Source organism: Zonotrichia albicollis, chromosome 8 (assembly GCF_047830755.1).
Source record: "Zonotrichia albicollis isolate bZonAlb1 chromosome 8, bZonAlb1.hap1, whole genome shotgun sequence".
Classification (NCBI taxonomy): Eukaryota; Metazoa; Chordata; class Aves; order Passeriformes; family Passerellidae; genus Zonotrichia; species Zonotrichia albicollis.
In genome coordinates this window covers 10,026,342-10,041,811 of record NC_133826.1, presented here as the reverse complement: position 1 = coordinate 10,041,811, position 15,470 = coordinate 10,026,342, and the positions used below count along the sequence as shown (strand labels likewise).

Genomic DNA, 15,470 nt, shown 5'->3' with positions numbered 1-15,470 from the left:
GCCCAATTCCCTCAGCATTTTCTCATAAGGGAGATCCCCAGTCCCTTCATCATCTTTGTTGCCCTCTCCTGGACCTGCTCCAGGAGCTCCATATTTCCTGTCCTGAGGAGCCCAGGACTGACACAGCACTCCAGATGTGCCTCAGCAGGGCTGGGTAGAGGGGCAGCACCGAGTGCTAGTGGTCAAGAGCATCAAGTGGAAATGGTTATTCCTGAATAAGAGCCAGACAAAGCACAATACTGATTACACAGAAGATTTTAGCTATCTAAATTTCCCTTGCAGGATAAAAGTATTGGAAAAAAAAATAAAAGAGACAGGAGAACAGGCAAAGAAGGGAGACATTCAGAATGCAGATTTCAACAAACAAAAAACAAATCCAAAGAACAGAAATTCTTTAGGTTTTTCTAATGAAACAGAATAAAGGCAAAGTCTGTTCTTAGTTTTGTTCCTTCCCACTGAAATAGTAAGAAGCTAACATGGATAATCATGAGCTGATCTTTACATCTCCATAGAATAGAGAAGCAGTCAGGGAGAAAGCCACAGACTCAGGATGAAGTGCAGGATAATCAGAGAGACAAAACAGAGAAGAAGAAACACAAAAGACAAACATAAAAAACCTGGATGCTTGAAAGGTGTCAGGAAGAAGCTCTAGAAGAAGATGGGGGGACAACACAGAAAGATCTGTTCAGCACTCAAAAGGTGAATAAAAGCCTAACCTCAGAAGATACTGAAGCTCACCAGGTACTAAACAGCACTTTAGTCCCAGTGTAAACAAAGCCCACAGGGGAGCATCACGAGTGTGCCACTGTCCCCACGCTGCTGTGGCCACACGGCCTGAGCGCCTCAGACAGAGCCAGCAACCCTGAGCCTGGGCCAGGCTGAAACAACAAACCAGCAGGCATCCCCGGGAGATGGCACTCCTCACCCTGCTGCCATTAATGACTGAGAAAGGAACACGGGAGACTCAAGGTTAGCGACCCAGGGAATGACATCAGAGCTGGGAAAGGCCTCGAATCACAGAATCGCTGCAATGTCGGAAAAGAGCTTGAAGATCATCAAGTCCAACCAACCAGCACCACCACCACGGTCACCATTAAACCACGTCCTCAAGTGTCATACACTCATGGTTTCTGAACACTTCCAGGGATGGTGACACTACCACTACTCCGGGCAATCCCTTCCAATGCTTTAAAATCCCTTCAGTGAAAAACATTTTCATAATATCCAATCTAAACCTCCCCTGGTGCAACTTGAGACCATTTCCTCTCCTCCTGCCACTCGTCACCTGGGAGAACAGACCAACACACCCCACTCTACAACCTCCTTTCTCGGTGAGAAGAGGGGCGCAGGCACAGGGAGCGCAGCCGAGAGGGCACGAAGGGATGTGACACGGGCCAACAGCACAGCTCCAGCGCAGAGGGGACATGTGCTACAGCACCTGCCCCGTCCAACAGGGCACCTGCGACACGGCATTGGAGCGGACAGGAGCGGCGGCGGTGCCCGGGGAGAGCCCGCAGTGCCCAGGTCGGCACGCCCAGCGCCCGCCGGGCCTCACCTTCGAAGCCGGCGCGCTCCAGCAGGTTCAGCGGGTACCAGAGCAGGGGCCGGTTCCCCACCGGGAGCAGCGGCTTCGGGATGCTGGAGGTCAGGTCCGTCATGCGGGAGCCGCCTCCGGCCGCCATCACCACGGCCTGGAACTCCATCGTGTGGCGGAGTGAGAGGCAGGGCCTCACCGGGACAGGCGGGACGAGGCCGGGTCCCGGCTCCGCTCCCCGCGACCGCTCCCGGCACTGACAGCGCAGCAATGGCGGCGCGGCCGGGCTGCGCCTGCGCGCGGACAGCCGAGAGCGTCGATCGCGGGCGAGCGCCGATGGAATCGATCCGCCACCCCCGGTGGGCTGCCGGCGGCCTCCACCCAGCCAGGACGGCGAGAGGAACACCGAGCGAAGGGACCCCGCGCTGCCGAGCGCCGAGTCATGGATCCTTGCCCAGCGGCGAGGGGCGCTCGGCGGAACAGCGCCCCCAGGCGGCCGCGGGGAGAACTGCGGGGGGCAACGGGGGACACTGTGGGGTGTACCGGGGACACTGGGGGCTCTGTGTGTGGGGTGTAGCGGGGACACTGGGGGCTCTGTGTGTGGGGTATAGCGGGGACACTGGTGTCAGTTTGCAGCTGTGCCTCCCACACCATGTCCAGAGAAGGGGCAGGACTCACAGCACTCCCTGTCCCCACGCTCCCCACCCCGCAGGAGCCTGTGCGGGCAGCACCCAGCGTCCAGCGCCATGCTGGCCCTTCCAGCTGCAGTCCCAGACCTAGAGAAGCACAGACACAAACAGGGGCAGAACAGCAGGATCTGGGCCTGCTGTTTTATTGAATCCAGTGTCCCTGAGGCTCCCACGGCGTGGGCACACGGGGGTCTCATTCATCCTTGTCGGTGTCGATGGACATGCAGTTGTACACGGCGTAGCGCAGCATCTCCTCGCAGATCTTGGCCCTGGTAGAGGGAACGCCAGATCACAGCTATGATGGCCACAGAAAACCTCAGGCTTCCCTCCTGCCTGCCTGGACATCCCCCAGGGGAAGGCCTGGGGAGTCTTGATGGGTACCCCAACACCAGCTCCAGGGAGCGGGGAGCATCCCTATCCCCAGCTCAACTCACGTGGAATAGTTGGGCAAGAAGAAGCTGCAGGAGCATGTGGAGGACTGTGGCATCACGTCCCACGCTTCCGAGCTTGGGAGAAAGGAGAATCAGATCCCAGCACAGCAACCTGACATCATGTGGGGACCCCAGCACGGCACAGGGACCCCAGGCAGGACGGACTCACTTCGACCTTTCCGGGTAGATGTTGATCTGAACTGGGAGGCGGCTCCGGCCAGTGGCAAACTTGAGGAAATGGCTGAGATCCTCTGAGGGGAAGGACAGAGCACAGGCCTCAGGGACAGATCTGTCCCAGCAAGATCTGCCTTGCAGAATCACCCCAGGAGCACGGGGCAAAGCTAAGGGATCCTCTCGGAACCCCAGGAACAGGTATGACCCCAACTGCTTCCCAGGGAAGCACCTGGTGAGCACCCCTGGGGCACAGGGCAAGGGGAACCCCCTACCCTACCCCATCCTACTGCACATGAAGAGCAGGTAAAGGTTTGGGGTCACTCACCACTGGTGAAGTTGTTGAGTGCCTCGAAGAAATACTTGATACGGGTATCATCAGGGGGGAAGTCCTCAAACTTGACTGCAACAAAGAATGTGCAATGAATTAATTAGAAACTGCCAGCAAAGCAAAGGAAAGGAGGAGACCCTCTGCTTCTCAGCAAGCCTATGAGAGCCCCTGGCACCCCTGAGTGGGACCAGCACCTTGTGTCATGGTGGGTAGAGAAACAGAGGTCCTAGTTTGCAGAGTGGCCACTCAATTCTGCCCATAGCAGCTAAGGACCAGAGCGGGGTTTGCTGCTAAACCTGAAGTATCCAGGGACCCTCCAACTAATCCTCCCCAAGGCTCTCAGGCACCCCATGACCAGGATGCATGTGCAAGACAAGCATTATCAAGGGGATCCCCTGCCCTTGTGGAGGGCAGGGAGCAGCTCTGGGCCTGTGACTTACTGAACTTGCGCAGCTCAGCCACTGTGATCTCCGGGTCCCCACAGATCCTCCTCTCTATCTGCTGCCACGTGAGCAGGTCCAGCACGGGCTGGGGCACCACACGGAGCAGCCCAGCACGTATGGCTGCAATCTGGGGACACAGGATGGGCTCCATGTCACCACAGTGGGTCTGAGCCCCAGGCAGCCACCTAGAGCTCTGGGGAGAGCAACCACAGGACCCCAGAAGGGACTCCCCAGGGCACACAGACATCCTGGGCATGAGATGCACAAAGAAAGCACCCAGCTGGAGCTGGCAGTCCCACAAGTACCAGGACATCTTGCCACAGGAGCAGGGTCCCCTGTGAGCCCTGGGGGACAGTGTCACCTGCTCCTTGCTCTCCTCCAGCCGAGCCTTTTGCACCAGGCGGATGAACTCCCTGCGGTCCTCGTAGCGCACAGCGGTGTTGCTGCCGTTGGGGATCAGCTCCACCACGCGCTGGTCACTCAGCACCGTCGTGTAGGTCAGCTCTCTGCCAAACATGAACTCAAAGCCTTCCTTGTCCACCCTCTCCAGCACCTCCAGCAGCTTCACCTGCAATCCAAATGAGCAACAGCCACCACAGTGGAGCCAGAGCAGCCATAAGAGAGCACAGCGCTGCCCTGCCAGCACCCGGCCCTGCTCACCAGCTCTGAGTCCACAGTGGCAAAGTCCCTGCTCCAGCTGACCTCTTCCCCTGCCAGCTGCTTCCACACCAGCGCTGGCAAAGACAGGATCTGCCAAAAGGAGTGGACACAAGCATTCTCCTCCTGCCTCTCCCTCACTCATGGGCAACCCCTCTGCCCAAGACAGGGGGGGCCCTGCCAAGCCCCCTCAATGGCCAGGAAGGCTCTGCTGTGCTCACCAGAAACTCCTTACTCCTCAGGGCTGCTCCCATCAGCTGCCCGATCCACTCATACTTGGGGAAGTCCTTGCAGGAGGGGTTGGGGACATACCTGTCCCTGGTGTCACTGCTGCTGTTAGCCTGTGTGAGACGCTCTTAGGACACAGAGATGTGACAAGCCCAGCATGGTCTCTCCTGCAGCCTCCCCCACATTCACCCCTCCACCTGCCTCTCCTGCCCTTTACACCCCTCCAGGAGATCTCCCAGGTACAAGCACAGCTCCCCCAGCCAACAGTCCTGCAAGCATTAAGGCAGGGCTGGCACCCCAGGCCCTGCTGACTGACTCCCCTGGCCAGGACAGACAGACTGTGGGATGCCAAACCTGGTTGGAGGTGCGCACAAAGAACGGCAGGGGCACCGGGACATCGCTGGAGCTGGGACACAGTTCCTCTGACACATCTGTCAGGCTGTCCCGAAAGCCACCACCTGCAGGGAGGGCAGAGGATGGTCAGTGCCTGACACACCTAGGCCAGACACTGAGCCACAGTATCTGGCCAAGCTGCTCCCCGCCTTGGGGCAGCAGCAGCAGCACTGGTGGGGTAGGGGAGATACAGGAATGATCTCATGTTTGCAGAGCAGGGGGCTGCTGTTCCCAAAGCAGCTGGGACAGTGCAGGCACCCACTGAGCTGCACCCCAACACATGAGACACCAGGGGAGAGCTCTCACCACTGTCAATGACGCCCTCAGTGACGAAATCACACTCCCACCACTGGCTGTAGGTCAGGGGCCACCTGTGGGGAAGCAACAGCCCCATGCACATTCTTCCTCTGGGCATACCAGCAGCACCTGGAATCTCCTTGCACCCTGCTCGGGGGAAGTGACACCCCACAAATATGACACTGAACACCTACCTGTAGTCCAGAGGCTGATTATTCTTGGAAGAGCTGAGGCCTTCATACAGCTGGAGAGTAGTAGAGCAGAAAGGGGATGAGATGGGGGCAAGACACCTGCTGAAGTGACAGGTACCTGGCCCAGGGCACGGTGGTGCCGTACCTGGGTGAAGACGGCGTTCCTGCAGCTGGGGTCCAGCGCGGGGTTGGCACGGTGCTCGCGGGCCAGGAGCCGGTTGATGTAGAGCTTTGGCAGGCAGTCAGGAGCAGAGCTCTCTGAGGACTGCAGGCAGTGGGCAATGAGGGCTTCACTCTGCTTGGACAGCAGCAGGAATGGCTTCATGCTCTAGCAAAGGACAAGCAGGGATGATTAGTGGTCTGATCCTGCCACCACCTGCTGTCTTCTCCACTCCTCAAGTCAGCCCTGGTGTCACAGGGGATGCTTCTCTATCCCTCAGGCAAAGCCAAACATGGCAGCTCTCAGCCCCTGAGCTGGTCTGTCCCCACTGGATAAGGAGGAAACACGACAGCCCCTAGAAAACCAGAACTTGTGAGGAGATGCCCCTACTGGCACCATCCCAGGGAAGCCTGGCACACGCTCACCCTGAGTGCATTGAAGGTGCCGATGCTGTCCTCAGAGAGGGGGATCAGGTAACACAGGACACTTTCCAGGAGCTGGACAAACCTGGAGACAGGAGAGGAGCAGTGTGAGGCTGCAGGAGAGCAGCATTCACCACAACCCCTGGGCACTGTGCCCCTGCCCATGGGTCCTCTCCAGCCCATTGAAAGACATCAGACACCAGGGGAGCACCCGCCCTCTGTCCAAGCACTTCATTTCATTTCCCCCAAAAAAATGCTGCAAACAAGTGCAGCCCAACCAAGGTTCTACACAGCAGCTGAATCACTGCAGAGGGTCTCTGTGGGACCAGTGCTGACCCCAGCCTGGGGCTGCCCTGCAGGTCAAGGCACTTTGCCTTTTGGGACTGAGATCGCTGTAGGAATTGTGGCCTCCCTGTGCTGTACCTCTGGATGAGCACAGCTCGCCGGTACAGCACGTCAGCTTCCACCCTTTCCAGGAGAGGGTAGCGAACCAGCCGGGCTGGCTGGAACATGCCAGCGTTCAGGATCAGGTCCCATTCCCAGAAGGACACGATCTTAATCCCCTGCAGACGGACGTTGTACCCTTGGGCTGCCGAGAAAGAACAGCGACGCTGCGTGTGCTGCAGCCAGCATGGCCCCCATGCTGCAGCGAGAGGGGAGGCGCCCCCAGCACCTGCAGCATCTCATATGAAGCTCATTCCTCAGCCTCCCCACCAAGGGATCCCAAAAAGCAGCAAGTGTGCTAGGAAGAGCTGCAGGGTCAGGACTAGCTGCGGGTTTAGGGCCAGGGCTGGCAGGCACAGTGTGGGTGCACAGGCTCACCCCGGCACTCCAGGAAGCGGATCTCCAGCACGGGCACGTGGGTTTTCATGTCGCGGAGGATGCAGATGTTCTGGTAGCTGTTCCTGCACACGGCATGGAGGGAGATGGCAGAGCCATGAGGCACAGACAGTGGTGAGGTGGCCAGCGAGGCACAGGCCACTCTGGCTCCCCAGCCAAAGATGTGCTTCTACCCATGCAAAAGCCCCCACACCTCACCAGGGCTGTGGCAGGAGGTGCCCAAGCAGAGAAGAGGCTGTCAGAGGCACAGAGACGTTCTGGAGGAGGTGGAAGCCGCATCCAAAAAGCCAGAAAAGAGCACAAATTCAAAGCAGTACAGAAAGACAAGGCGGCTGAGAACATGTCACTGTTCTTGGGGATCCCAGCACATCTCACAAGGGCAGAACCATCCTTCAAGCAGAGTTGGTCATGCAAGGGTGGTGTGTTTTTGAAAGAAACAGGGATTTGTGGAAATGAGCAATTTACTAAGTGTATTTTCAATGCCTTGTCAAGGTCCCATCAAAGTCCTGCGAGCCCATGGGGAAAAAACACTGCAAGCATTCAAATGAAGTGTTGGCTCCTGCCACTGCAAAGGACACCTCTGCAGTCTCATGGGTGCTTCTTCAGAGACAGATTTCACTGCTCAGCCAGAGAACATCAAACAGGCACGTTTTGAGGGAAGTCTAGGGAGACCTTTGCACACCTATGTAAGCCCCTGAATGCTTTGAAAAGGGTGTTCAGGGCCCAGGTGAAGATGGAGAGGTGAAGCACCCAGGACTTCTTGGCTACAGCATGGCAGAGATGCTCAGGAAGGTGGCAGCAGTGGTGTGTGCTCCAGAAGTGAGGAGGAAGAGGCAGAAAGACCACCAAAGTCACCAGGCAGAAGGAAGCACACTGCAGACCAGCTGCTGCAGTGTGGGTGAGGAGCAGGAGAGGAGATTAAGGCACTTGACTGGCACAAGGAAGCAAGGGACCACCACACTTGTGGGAGCAGATGTAGCCTGCACCCAGGGAGTTCCAACCCTCGGAGAGCCACTGTCACTGGCAAGTCACTCAGAACCAACCCCAGCCCCATCCTTAATATCTGCTCAAGACATAGAGACAGCTCAGGAGTTTGGCACAAGCTGGGAACAGGCTGTTCCCCACTCATTACTCACTCGTTAATTAGGACTGTTCTCAGGTGCTGCAGCCTGCTTAGTGTTCCCCCATACACAGCCACTCGCCTGGGTATATGGGAGTTGGACTGCCCATCCAGCATCAGCCACAGCCTCCTGGGGGTGAGAAGTGCAAGAAACAGCATTGTCCTCCCCTCATGAGCTGCCTGAATCCAGGGGTGCCCCCAGAGTTGTCCCAGGCCTGGGACAAGGCTGTGGCTTCCTGGGGTGCCTTTGGCAGCAGCTGTCCCCCACCTCAACCCCACACCCCCAGGTGCAGCAGGGGGGAAAGCTGGGTTGAAGAGGAAGATGGTGCTTTGCCCTGCACCCTGTCCTTCCCTGGCACAGCATTGCCAGGGATGGCATGGAGGGACACTCCGAGGTCTCACTTGACAATGGCTCCTTTCTTCATGTTGAGCCGCACCCAGTGCTGCCCCGGGGGCCCGTTGCTCTCCCAGAAGGTGTGTGTCAGGTTGTCTGTCAGATGGGCTGCAGTACAATCCTCCTGCAAGTGAGCAGAGGGAGGGAGATGAGCATCCTTGGACACGCCATGGCCTCCTCTTAGATGTGTTCTGTGGGTCCAAAGGAGGTCAGTAACAGGCCAGCCCCTTGTTTTGCTAGGCTGTGGGTGGATGGTGGCTCCCTGACATCGCAAACTGGGTATTGCTGTGGACCCCCAGTGCCCCAGAGACACAATGGGGTTTTCACCCCAACGCCCAACTCCCAACAGCTTTGCTAGAGCAGCAAAACCCCCCCAACCATGCCCTGCCTTGCAGAGGGGACAGCCACAGCTGGCCACTCCACCCACATCTGTGCTGATGCTCACGTGTCTTGTGCTGCTTTGAGGCTGCAAAGGAGCCCACTACGCACCGCGTGTGAGGAGACCTCGATGCTGTTGATGTGCTCCTTGACGCAGTCTGCACTCTGCAGCTTCTTCTCGCTGTGATCGTACAGGAAGCGCCCCAGCTCCATGTCGTGCTCATAGGTCCAGCCTGGGGGCACGGACCTGCAGGAAGTCTCTGTGTTAACAGGATGAGAAGACCAGGCTGCACCCCAAACCTGCCCACCAGCAGTGTGCAGGAGCCCCAGCCCCAGCTGAGACTGGCTGCAGGGTCTCACGGCCACCAAACTGACATGGTGCCAGGCCACTGTGCTGCAGCAGACAGATGGCACGGCTCTATCTCATCATCAGCACACCAGGTATTAATGGCCACTCCAAGCCAGTGGAATAGCAGTACACAGTCACTCCAATGGTCTATGGAGCAAAGGCCATCTTCACTTGAGCAGTGCTGAGGTACCAATGTAAAAGGCATCTCGTGGCACTCATCCTCCCCCCTCCAGACCCTGAAGCCAGTCTTCGCCCTGCAGGCATGTCCAGGACCTGGCCAGCAGCCCCTCAGGATGCTGCAATCCTGCTCTAGGAGACGCATTCATACCGAAACTTCTGCACAGCAGCCTCATCCTGCTCTATGAGCCTGGGCATCTCTCCAAGGCGTATGGAGTACGTCAGATCCACCACTTGTTCCCAGCTGGAGCAGCAGAGGCAGAGGAGTCACACAATGGAAAAGATGTGTCAGTGCTCAGTGTGTCCATTACTGCCTTAGCCTGAAGTGTAGTCAGCAGCAGTGGGGCACTGGGGGTGACACCCAGGAACAGCTGTGGGAACGGTGAGTGTCCCTGCACCCGAGTACAGTCTGGGACAGAGCAGGGGAATCCCGCCCTGCACATGACCTTCCATCAGGAAAATAAAATTTGAGCTCTCTGATTGCTGCACAGCCTCTGTGTCATTTAGGCTCAGCCCAAATTCAAATGACTCAGAAGATTATGACAATACCCCTGGTATCATCTTTATTCTGCGCAGGCGCTGCCACAAGCAAACAGGATTAATCTACAAGAAGCACCCACCTGCCCGCCGGTGCTCGGTGGGGACGGGTCCCACCTGCGCTGGGGGGAGTGAGCGGGCTGTGCCCAAGGGATTTGGGATGATTGGGTTGCATGTCCTCTGTGGGGACCGGTCACAGTCACACGCGTTTCCAGCGCCCAGAGCCCAGTTCCTGCCCGGGGCCATACCTGACAGCAGGTTTGTAATCAACGCCCAGTGTTTGGTGCTGACACTGGATCCTCTCCACGGAGTCAACCGGGACTAATTTATCTCCTCCCTCTCCGAACCTCTGCGCCAGGACCCAGCCCTCCGCCAAGCCACGGGTGCTCGCGTACTCCTCCAGCTGCTCCTGAAGGCACATCCCGTCCTGTCACCGCCGTGGGGACCCGGCATGCCCGGCGGGTTCCCGGCGCCCCCCCCCCGTTACCTTGCTGAGCTTGACCCAGAGCCCGGCGCTGTTGCAGTACTCCTCACCGCTGGCGCGCAGGCAGCCGCCCTTCCGCACCTCGATCATGGCGGCTCTGCCGCCCCGCGCCGGCCCCGGGCTGTCCCACACGCCGAGCAGGCTGCGGGCGGCGGCGGCCGCGGGGTCCTTGCAGATCTTGTACTGCACCTCCCGCGGCACGTAGCAGAGCGCGGCGGGCAGCGCCCGGGCACGGCGGAAGCACTCGCTGCACTGCACCAGGAACCGCAGCCGGCCCAGCACCTGGTGCGGCGCCTCCCCGCCCGCCTTCATCGCGCTCCGGGCACCGGCTCCGCGCCGCTACGCTGCGCCCCGGGCTGTCCCGACCGTGCCCGCCCGGGAGTGCCCGCCGGGCCGGGGCGCCTCCGGCGGGGCCGCCGTGCCCGCCTCCCTGCGGCGCCGCCCCGCCTCGGGCAGCGCTCACTTCGCAGCTGCCGCGTCCACGCCAGGCGGGCGCCGCTCCGCCCGTGCCCCGGGCACGCCCCAGCGCTTCTTCATCACTCTCGGGCCGCAGGCGCTCCCGTCTCCAGTTCCGGGCCCCCTTTGCCAAAATGTGGCTCTGTTACGCCCACTTCAGCATCTGCTCTGTCCCGGCCTCCAACATCTCTGTCATTGCCTGCGTTCCGACAAGCAGAGAGGGAGTCCTGTGCCATCAGGGCACAGGGCTACATCTCCAGCCTGGATAGGGAAAAGAGGTTAGTGGGGATTCTGGTATGGGAGAGCCAGCTTCTGGCTGTTATATCCCTGCCCTGGGCAGGTGGAGATGCTCCAAGCACTGCTGGGGAGGAGGACAGGCTTCCCTGCCCAGAACAGCTTTATCCCTGGTGGCAGAGGCATCCTGGCAGCAGGAGTGAGGCCATTACACCCAAAAGCACCCAACCCCACCTCCCCCACCCTGCCCTGAACATGGGGTGTGCCACCCCGTGTCATGGCTGCTTGTTGCATTCCACAGCAAGGCGATGGCAGAGAGCAACTCAGCTCCACCCCATGCTACCTTAATTTCTTCAGGTTGGGCACAAAGGGCTGAGTTGAAGGATCATGAAACAAGCAGATGGCAGAGCTCAAAGGTTCCCTGGTGCCTGCCTGCTCTCCTGGCAGGTCAGAGTCCAGCTCCATCCCTCTCTGCAAAGGCACAGTGCAGAGAGATCCAGCAGCTGTTCATCCCTGCATTGTCACCTGTTGAACAGGCATGACTGTGTCTCACCGCAGCAATGCCCACCTGCCTTGCCATGAACCACGATGCAGAATAAATGCAGACTTGGGCCTTGCTTTTACCTGCAGTAACTATAGCCAGGAGGGTCCTGGGCCCTCCTTCTGCAGCCAGTCACCCTGTACCACTGGTTTGCAGAGCTGCTGTAAAGGGTTAAGCCAGTTAGTACTCTGAGTCACCTGTGTGACACTACTTTGTGTGCAAGACATGGCAGGGCCAATTTCTGCTTCACCTCCAGCTGCCTCTCACAACACCAGTCTTCATTGCTACTTAGAATCACAGAATCATTTAGGCTGGAAAAGACCTCTAAGTTCATAGAGTCCAACTGCTAACCCAGCACTGCCATGTTTATGACTAAACCATGTCCCCAAGTGTCACATCCACTATTTAACCCAACAGAAGGACACAGGAGCCCCAGGCAGACCTGAGAAATCATCAGGAAGGCCAGGAGCAGTTAGTTCATTCATTTTATTCTAGATCCTACACAAGGCAGGGAACAGACAGAACCTGTCAAACTACTAAGAGTTTGTCATACTCCAGGGTAGCAGTAGCATAACAAGAACAGCTAACTACATGTGCGTTATTGATCACCTGACACTATTCTATCACAATCCAGCAAGCTGAAGGCAGGAGAGAGCGAGTGGTTACATGGCATCAGAGCCATGATGGCATCACTCCTTCCCCCAGCTCACCCCTACTCACCCTGTAGAGCTGCATCTCTGGCACATGGAGATGCTCCTCAGCAGCACAGAGACACCAGCACCTTCCTTAGGATGGCACTGGTTTGAAAATCGATCTCCACTGATTTGAGACGGGTTCTTGGGGCGAGGACATGCAGCTGCTGCTTCCTGATAATTGGGACTCTTGCCCCAGGCCACATGCAGCAGGACTCCAGGGCAGGGGCACTTGATTTGTGCCTTGTCAAACACAACAGAACAGGGTTCCTACCCACAGCTTTAGAGATCAGAGAAGAAACAGGACCCAGCACTGACCTAACACCTATTTTGGGCCCCAAGATTGGCCAGAGTTGAGCCAGACTGACCTCTTCCACAATCTGCTGGGCTGTCACAGCAGACATTCAGTTTGTGATTGGCTTTAAAACGCTGCAGATGAGAGGATCACGCAGAGGACATCCAGGTCACTCCCAGCTCCTTCTTCCCAGCTTACCTTTGCACAGCAAACTCAACAGCACAATTAGTGTGTTATCTTGGCATTGTTCCACAGCTGCCATGTTTTTCCAGACCCTCTGACCATGCACCAAACAAACTCACTGCTGCAATGGGCTCCTCTCCCTACTAGAGGGGCTTTCACAGGTCTCTCACCCCAGTATACCACCACAGCGGCAACTGCTGCAATTCTCCAACATGTGTATGGTGATAACACAAAACAGACAGTAAAACAATGGTTTATATGGTAAAAAAAATGGTTTTCTCAGTATGCTTGTAGGAGTTAAATCCAGATCATCCTGGGTGATTCCCTTTCTGCTAGGGCCAGAGTCCTGTTACTACAAGTATCTTTTAAACAGAAATCCCTGACACCAGCTAGATCCTCTCCCCAGAATCCAGCAAGCCCTTGGGCAGGACACACTGGCAGGAAGTAAGAGGTCTCAGATGCTAAAAGACCTTGCTGGAAGGAAGAGTAGAGAAATGCAGGAAATGTGGGAAAAAACTACTTGATAACTCCATAGTCATCAAGTGCTTCAGGTTAGGGAGGGCCTAGATCTAAACCCAGCAGGATGAGACTGGAAGGTTGATCACAGTGCCCAGGGCTGTACAAGAAGTCTTGAGCATCTCCAAAGACAGAGGTGCCACAATGCTTCTAGGGAAGGATCCCACCACTTCAGCCAGGTTCTGCTCTCTGTGTTGCCTTGCACAGCAGCCCTCTCTTCATCATGGAAGGCTGGAGCTGTGTATGTGGATAATGAGAGGGAACAGAGCTGTCTAAACACATCTCAGTGAGAAACCTGAAGTGTTCTGGGTATATGTCTGTAATAGCCTCAGCTACTCTCCTTCAGCTGCAGTTGCTTCCAAGGGTAGGGGAGCCAGAGGTGCTTGTTCCCCTAAAACTGATCACCCCAAGCAGCCCTAGCTGGCTCCTAACCTGCCCATTCCAGCAGGTGACATCAGCTCACCCTCCATCAAAGACTAGGGCCATCCTATCCCTCCCACCCTGAACTACTTATCAACCAACCCCTGCCCAGCAATAAAGAGAGCGGTCTATTTTATTGCTGCTTATAATTCTGCTCAGTTAATAATGTGGCCTCCTGCTGATGTCCGGTAGAGGTAAGAGGACAAGGTTGGAAAAAAGCAGTATCAATTCCATCCCAATGTCAGTCCCTTTTCAGATGGCTTATTTCAAATCCCAGCTCACTGCTGCAGGCTTCTTCCTCAACACTCCTGACTGAAGGCAGGGCAGCAGATCAAAGTCCTTTCACCAGCTTACTCATGCCCATTTAAAACAGACACCCTAGGAAGTGACTCAGCCACCAGCACGGAAAAGTATTGCACTGGTTCGCCCCTGTTCCCATTCACACTGCTGGTTGAAATCAGCCACAAAGCCACAGAGATCAATTCTGGAACAGCTCTAGGATTTACAGAAGACTCCCTCCAGCAGACAGGACTTCACACCCACCCAGCTGAGCATGGAAGGCCCTGCTGCAGGCAAGGGCTGCCATAAACAGCTTCCCTAATTCACCCTGTGCTCTCTCCACTCACCACGATGCAGATGGCAGCACATGCTCCTTCCTGCTCCTACATCCCTTTTAGTAACAACCTTCCTTGGCAGTTCTGGGAATACATGTTTCAAAAGAAACTCGTGAAGGGAAGGACTTTATTTACAACTGGAAGTGATCTCTGGATGACAGGCTTCTTCTACAGAGAAGAAAAAGCCATGAAACATTAAGACAGGATTGATCTGAACTCACAGCATCAGCCCTGCTCCAATGCAGCCCCAGTGATTCTGTGACTCACAGTAGTGGAGGTCCAACAGAGCACACAGGCTGAAGATGGAGCTGGAGGTATAAATGCAGACTAACATCAAGCAGCTCCCAGTGCTAGGCAATGACCAGCCCTGCCCAGAGCTGGGAAGATCCACAAACACTTCCAAATAGTTGTGAAGGTTTTATTGCCCACTCCTCACTCACAGAGCATGTGTCCATCTGCTCAAGGAGCTCCAACTCTTGGTATCCGGTTTCTATACTGCTCTAGGGCAAAGGCTTTTCCTATTCACCTGAAACCTCCATGTCCCTTCCCATGGATGATAGGGGGGAGCAGAGCCTGCTTTAACCTCTGCAGTCTGGAAGATGAATTTGGCCCTGATGGCAGATCATCATGAGAACTAGAAGAGAGTAGCTGTAATACTGTCATTCAGGGGTAAACTGAGGCTCAAAGAGCCTGGAGAACAGCTGCCAGGCCACCAGCATGCTGGATGCAGAACTAAAGGGAAGCAGACAGTTTCCACTCACTGTGAGGAAGCAGCTTCCCCAGCAGTCGCTGCTGTGTAAAGGTGCCAGGAATGACAGGAACTCACATTCTGTGTGACGTAAAAGCATGGGAGTCCCTTTGGAATCTCCCACAGCCCTGCTGTGCAGGTCTGTTATGACACCTGGTGGCCAAAGGCACCCCTGCAGCACCTGCCACCAGTCTGCCCCATTCTTCTTAATCCTAAATGAATGATCTAATTTCCATTGACCTCATGTGAGAATAGGAACAAGGCAACAGAGTATGGTCAGGACACACTGAGCATCTTGGCCACCCCCTAGTCTCAGCAGCCACTCACAGATCTCTGTCCTGTGCTGTAAGCTGCTGTGCAGCTCTGTCTCCTTACCCCACTTTTGTTTGAGCCAAGAGCAGCCTGGAAGGAGTGAGCATTGTGAGCTACAAGAAGATGTGGAGAAGAAACTCATTACAAAAGCCTAGCAGTTTTTTGATGCAGGAGGGCTCAGCCAGGGTTCCATCATCACAATCACATTTACAATCCAAGCTAGCTCCCAACCT

General features: G+C 56.4%; 2 protein-coding genes across 3 annotated transcripts in view; both read right to left on the bottom strand.

Moving 5' to 3' along the window:
* Nucleotides 1-1,839, bottom strand: part of EIF2B3 (eukaryotic translation initiation factor 2B subunit gamma) — a 94,380-nt gene extending 92,541 nt beyond the window's left edge. The window contains exon 1 of the mRNA XM_074545906.1: nt 1,556-1,839. Coding sequence (XP_074402007.1) covers nt 1,556-1,703 — 148 coding nt within the window. The 5' untranslated portion in view covers nt 1,704-1,839. The remainder of the gene's footprint in view (nt 1-1,555) is intronic.
* Nucleotides 1,840-2,333: 494 nt separating this feature from the next.
* LOC102064506 (E3 ubiquitin-protein ligase HECTD3) lies at nt 2,334-10,810 on the bottom strand. 2 transcript variants are annotated; one of them, XM_074545904.1, is made up of 22 exons: nt 10,230-10,810; nt 9,991-10,151; nt 9,357-9,449; nt 8,791-8,926; nt 8,310-8,425; nt 7,924-8,037; nt 6,981-7,022; nt 6,770-6,852; nt 6,371-6,536; nt 5,951-6,032; nt 5,511-5,693; nt 5,369-5,418; nt 5,184-5,248; nt 4,839-4,942; nt 4,478-4,597; nt 4,260-4,349; nt 3,961-4,167; nt 3,597-3,726; nt 3,154-3,228; nt 2,824-2,905; nt 2,658-2,729; nt 2,334-2,492 (listed from the first exon to the last, which is right to left on the bottom strand). In XM_074545904.1, exons 1-22 carry the CDS (start codon nt 10,536-10,538, stop codon nt 2,417-2,419), a joined length of 2,556 nt encoding a protein of 851 aa, XP_074402005.1. In that variant the 5' UTR covers nt 10,539-10,810; the 3' UTR covers nt 2,334-2,416. The 2 variants fall into 2 exon arrangements, with proteins under 2 accessions (XP_074402005.1, XP_074402006.1); XM_074545905.1 differs by lacking the exon at nt 6,981-7,022 and having other exon boundaries at nt 10,230-10,808.
* Between the last annotated feature and the right edge of the window lie 4,660 nt (nt 10,811-15,470).

Coding starts and splice junctions, on each gene's coding strand:
- LOC102064506 (XM_074545904.1), bottom strand. CDS start 10,538: ATGAAGGCGGGCGGGGAGGCGCCGCACCAGGTGCTGGGCCGGCTGCGG. Junction 6,853..6,980: donor CCTGCCACAGCCCTGGTGAG/GTGTGGGGGCTT, acceptor TGCCGTGTGCAG/GAACAGCTACCAGAACATCT. Junction 5,419..5,510: donor GGAACGCCGTCTTCACCCAG/GTACGGCACCAC, acceptor ACTACTCTCCAG/CTGTATGAAGGCCTCAGCTC.